Source organism: Phaethon lepturus, unplaced genomic scaffold (assembly GCF_000687285.1).
Source record: "Phaethon lepturus isolate BGI_N335 unplaced genomic scaffold, ASM68728v1 scaffold18443, whole genome shotgun sequence".
In the NCBI taxonomy this organism is placed as follows: domain Eukaryota; kingdom Metazoa; phylum Chordata; class Aves; order Phaethontiformes; family Phaethontidae; genus Phaethon; species Phaethon lepturus.
In genome coordinates, this window is record NW_010528590.1 from 23,432 (window position 1) to 28,955 (window position 5,524).

Here is a 5,524-nt window from a genome sequence, read left to right on the forward strand (position 1 = left end):
TGACTTCCATGTCCCGCTCTGCGTCCTGCTCTTTATAGACTCCTCTTGTGCCCTACAGATACTGCTGCATGACAGAACGGTAATATTTGCATGGTGGGTGACTCAGGTGTATGGTGACTTGGGCAAACTTTCTGTGAAATCAGATTTCTCCAATTGTAAATTTTCTTTATTGACAGTGGTTTCATGTGCCAGTTCTGGCACAGATATCATATGTTCACCATCATGATGCTGGACTGCAAGGCTCCCTGAGCTCCCTCTTGAAGGGCGAAAAAGCGGTATCACCCAAGATCTGCTTGCTTGGGCATGAAAATGAGACATTATTCACGGCAATCTCTTCATGTCTATGATCCAGTCCCTCCCTTTCTAACAATAGACATAAAAGTGTGAACAACCACCAATACTGGGAATGTGAGTTACAGCAAATTGGGATGAATGGGGTAGTTCATTACTCAGTTATTGCTTTAAACTCTCAGCAGACGGTAGATATCATTGCATTTGCTGTATCCCACACTTTAAAAAAAACAACATATTTTTTCTGGAAATTTAAACCACCTTAGAATATTAAGAATCTAGAGAACGTGAAAACTTACAAATGTGATATATTAGCACAAACTAGCATACTTTTCCATACATACATGATTTTTGACTGTGGTACCTACTTGGACCTTCTGGCTCTTCACCCCTTTTCCTTGGTCTTTTCATGCATACAGATTTTAGTCTCTCTCTTGCTCTTTACATCCATGTGAACAAATATGAGCAGATGTCTTTGTGTGTCCAAACGTGTAATAGCCTATGGAAAGTGAGTGCTTTATCAATGACAGCTGAAGAACAGGAGTCTGCTTAGTAATGCCTATGTGTATTCCTTGAAAAGGTTCAAGTTCAAGCAATGAAAGCCAGTTTATATAATCAGTTTTATTCAGAAAAACCAACTGGGACATCACCAGGTTTCTCCTGAGGCCACCCAATGAATAATTCAGCAATAAATGGAGATGCCTTCTTTACAGGACCAAGCTTCCCTTGTTCTCAAAGCTTTTAGTCTTAACACCATGTAAGGGTCACCAGCTTCCTCAGCCCCCCCAGTACATATTATTCTTTCATCTGCCTGGCTGAAGAGCAGACCCCACCACTCAGTTGGCTGGCATCGTTGAACTCACATTTTCTCAATTTCCCTGCCCTGATGCTGGCACAAGCAGCAGCCTTTTCTTTGCTCTCTTGGCTTCTTTATATTCAACTGGCTCCAGAGATCCGCCCTCAGAGCCCACCAGGACACACATGTCTGTCTAGCCTCCACCTCCTTCTCTTTGCAAGATTAAAACAGACCCAGTAGCCTGCACCTCCCTCCCTGCTGGGTCCTGTGTGGGGCAGGAGGAGCCATCCTCACCCATTGCTGCTCTCTTCTACAGGACTAATGAGGGGGAAGCAGAGATTGTGACTGTAGACACCACATATTCACATGAGAGAAGTGAAGAAAGCCAGCAGTGAAGATGAAAAGCAACTGGTAAGAGAACAAGTGGGACTTAGAGAAATCTGTAAATAAGAGATTAGAACAGTCAAAGCTGTCCTTGCCAGCTGCAGCCTTTGTTGTTTGCTTTTATGACAGCATTATATGAGGGAAATGGTAATAGAAAGAGCTTTATTGACATGTTTTATTATAAAGCAAAGATAAAAAGTTCTCATGTAAAGAAATTGTCTTGTCGAATCTGTTAGTAAATCCTTAACTTGGCTTTTTATACATTTAATATGCATGGCTTTGAGGAGAAAGTCAATAACAGAATCTGTCAGAAACTATACACTCATACTGGAGTTTTCTTTCTGTTTACAGGAAAATTACAGCTTTCTTTTACATGTGTAGTTTTCTGTGGTCTTTCGTCTCAGCCACCATCCAGCAACAATCAAGTAAGCAGACAGACTTTATTTACATTTCGTCTTTCTGTGGTTTTGACTGTCAGAAGAGTTGTTCTGAGCTTATTCAAAATTAAAATACTCCCTACCTAGCCATCACAGAAAGGGAAAAGTGGCTATGTGTATGTATCGATGTATGTAGAAGAGAAAGAGGAGAAAAAACATAAGCTATATGTGCTATTTTAAGCTCACTATTAGATATATTTTTAAGCTAGGGATTAAAATCTGGATATAGGTGGTAGATACAGGACACAAATATCCCCCCATCTTTCAGTGCTTCTAGTTAGATATTCTTCTGCTATGTGTGGCAACAAACTGGCTCCACTTTATTTGCTGGGCATAAAGTATAAATGGCTGGATGTCAGCCATATGTCTCATCAAATAATATAGAATGAGGCCATTTCTAAGGTGTAACACGTCAACCTGAATGTTCTCTTTATGTTGTCAGAAGGAAACCCACATTTATGGTTGAGCCTTTGCAGCACACAAGAGGCTCTCTGTAGGTTAGAAATGCAACTCCTTCCAACTTGCACGCTTCATTCTTCCCCATCCAGACCTCTACTAACATTTTCCAGACTGACCTGATACTGGACTTGTACACGACTCTTAAACTCTTCAAATAAATGTTTATTTTTCCTTCCTCTTTCCTTAAATTAGGGTAATCTGGTAGGTTTTCATGCTCATTACAGGGCTTTTTGACAGATAGTATTCTGAAAAATTAGATTTTTAAATTTGGTTTCCGCAAACAAATTTCTTCTATGTTCTTGTTTGGGTCAAAAATCTCTTTCCCCTACTCTATATATTATGAATGACCATTCTCTGATCATATGTGGCATAGAGGAAGGTGAGAATACCTTGAATACCAGAGAGTATGGAAAAGATGCCAACAGTTTCTCAACAGCCTCTTTAGTTGGCATGAGGTTTGTTTAAGTTTCCTTGGGACTAGGGAAACTGTTGATTTAGGTAACTGGCTTTTTTTTCAAAGTTTGCTTAAACCACCAAAAGTTCCAAACCAAAAACTCCTTACACAGCAAGTCTTCTTATGATACAACTATTCTTCCATAGCTCTGCAAGAGAATTTTTATAACTTTCTCATTTAAAGGTTTTAAAAAAATAAAAATCTGTCAAGTTATAATTTTAAATTTGGAGCTCTCTAGAAACAGATGCTTATTTCCTTAGACTTCACTGAGTAGCGTTTGAATTTATTATTATATACATCTAATTATTATTATTATTTATAGTTCTATTTAATTCATAATATTCCTACAGTTGTTTCACTTAATTTTTTAAGGTGATCTGAGGCAACATGCAGGCACATGGTTAATAAATTCACCCTTTTTTTCAGGACTACCAGTCATTCTGGGTGCCAGTCAGAGAACTGATCTCTGCCCAACAATCAGGATTGGCCAAGATGATTTACCAGGCAAGTAGCAGCCTGACTTTTTCAGGAAAAATCTGCTGTTCAGGAACTTTATATTCAGCTCCGTGAATGCACAGTTCTCTGATTAAATTAAAATTATGTTCTGGACATGCATATTTTTTCTTGTAGGCTTTGACCTGATTTCTCAGTTCCAAATAGAAAAAGCTGCATCCCAAGGAATTATCCAGAGAGTAGTGGGCTCCACTTCTCTACAAGTGGCTTATAAATTGGGACCCAATGTAGACTTCAGGATCCCAACCAGGTAATGCCTTTTATTGACTTTAAAATATGCACATTTTGCAATATTATTGTTTAAGAGGTAGATCCTCTCCCCAGCTAGATCACCTCATTTGCAAAGCTTTTGGAAAGGGAAAGAAAGAGGAGTTCAACTTTTTTTCTTTGCCACCACTAGACCAGACTGATTCTATAACAGCAATTTCAGCGACTTCCACTTTTTTCTACCAATTATATTGCTCAGTGTCCCTCAAGATTTGCTGATAGACAGGGATTCACCTCTAGGAAGTGAAGCCAAAAGTTGTTGATGACTTGAAAAGTTATAGGGAGGCAAAGAAAAGATATCAGGAGGAGAGTGAGGAAAATTTTTTCAAAACATTGACACAAAAGGATCTTTCTGATCATGTAAATTTTGCAGAGACAAGGTAGGATGAAAGCTGATTGATTGTATGGTAAGGGTTTGGGGGTTTTTTTTTGCGTTTTGCATAACTGGTACATATGTGTTTCTGGCTGATTTATGGCCACTTACTCTGTAAAAGATGAAAACTATTATTTAGCATGTCACATGCAAGTTGCAATAGGAGCCAGGATTTAGGAATCTAATTGTGTTTGTGCTTTACAGGTCAGACATGCTGCCAGTGAAGGAATAGAGACAGTACAGCAGGATAGAGATGTCTTTGCCAAGCTTAGGCAAGTCTGGATTCTGGTCCAGATTCTTATGTAATTAAGAATGCCTTTACTTAGCAATTAACTGACAAGACCTTTAATTGGACTACTGTTTCAGCTAGGAATAATTGTAGTGCAAAATGTTTCTGCCATATTCCTGCTATCACTGACAACTCTTGCTTGCTACAGTCCTCCCTGGCTTCCACCTTCTTAGCCACCAGGTTAAGCTAGTTTACAGCTTAACTGGTTGGTTACACTGGATTCATGGCAACTTTCCATCCCAGTGGCAAATCAAGGCTGCTAGTGCATAAATGTGAATCCAACCACAAACAGTAAATGGGATCTTCGTTTCACTAGAAGTTGGAGATTCTCAGATTTTCAATTAACAGCTCAGCTCAGAAACAGTCTGAGCTATCAAAGCAGTAATATTTTGTTTTTAAGAAAGTTTAGACTTATTGCTATGGATGGCTCTAGGGAGATATATGCTCAATAGACGCAAGTTATCCCTGATCAAGCCTACAGCAGCTGTGTTAATACACCATGGCCTCTAAGCTGACTGCTGCCACTGGGCCTGTTAGCTGGGTGTGGTGCTGTAGTACCATGAATTTACCACATTCAAGACACTTACTGGTATTTCCAGGAAACACTGCGCTGTTACACTGCAGTGCTAGCTCATGGTATACCCGAAACTTGGTCCTGGCTTAAACTAAAAAATCACCTGCACTTGAGCTGAGTGTCTTGTCTTGGGGAATGGATTAAGGTTTGCCTGCTGACACTGCTCTAGTGCATCAGTGTGCTGCTGCTCTGTCACTGAGCCTGGTCTTCCTGCTCTGCTCCAGTGCTGAGTTTTAGAGTGTGCTCCTTTCAGTAAGCTGACTCAGAAGCAGTAAAGTTGGCAGTAAGTAGCTGAGGCTAACAGCACCAGAGAGGCACGCCTTAGGCCATTTCCAATAATTTTTTTTTTAAAAAACAGAACTCTCCGCATAATGGAGGCTCTCCACTCTCTTTATAATGTGGCTTGGTAGGTGGGTTTTACTGGTATGAATTTACTATGATGAAATGCTTGAGAAGCATTACAGGACTTACGCAGAGCCTCAAACAGGGCTGAGAATCTTTAATGGCACAGGCATAGCTCTGGCTTTCTCAGACATGGCAGCAAGCCTGAACTCCTGCTGCGCCTCCCTCCGGCCGCCCCCCTGCCCCAGCTACCCTTATGCACACGTGGGGTATTTAACGGTAATGTAAATATTTCCCGGGGTACCAGCGGGCAGCAGGCAGGGGAGGGGATGGGAAAGGGGGGGA

The 5,524-nt window shown here is 40.5% G+C and overlaps 1 protein-coding gene across 1 annotated transcript; it reads left to right on the forward strand.

The window, feature by feature from the left end:
• The first annotated feature begins 1,313 nt into the window (after positions 1 to 1,313).
• Positions 1,314 to 3,597, forward strand: LOC104618188 (collagen alpha-1(IX) chain-like). The gene is made up of 4 exons (XM_010283715.1): positions 1,314 to 1,498; positions 1,823 to 1,896; positions 3,248 to 3,325; positions 3,452 to 3,597. Exons 1-4 carry the CDS (start codon positions 1,485 to 1,487, stop codon positions 3,586 to 3,588), a joined length of 303 nt encoding a protein of 100 aa, XP_010282017.1. The 5' UTR covers positions 1,314 to 1,484; the 3' UTR covers positions 3,589 to 3,597.
• Positions 3,598 to 5,524: the final 1,927 nt, after the last annotated feature.

What these genes read in the sequence shown, in the direction of transcription:
- LOC104618188 (XM_010283715.1), top strand. An exon ending in CACCATCCAGCAACAATCAA is followed by an intron (nt 1,897 to 3,247) that starts GTAAGCAGACAG and finishes CCTTTTTTTCAG; the next exon opens with GACTACCAGTCATTCTGGGT. An exon ending in TGGCCAAGATGATTTACCAG is followed by an intron (nt 3,326 to 3,451) that starts GCAAGTAGCAGC and finishes TTTTTCTTGTAG; the next exon opens with GCTTTGACCTGATTTCTCAG.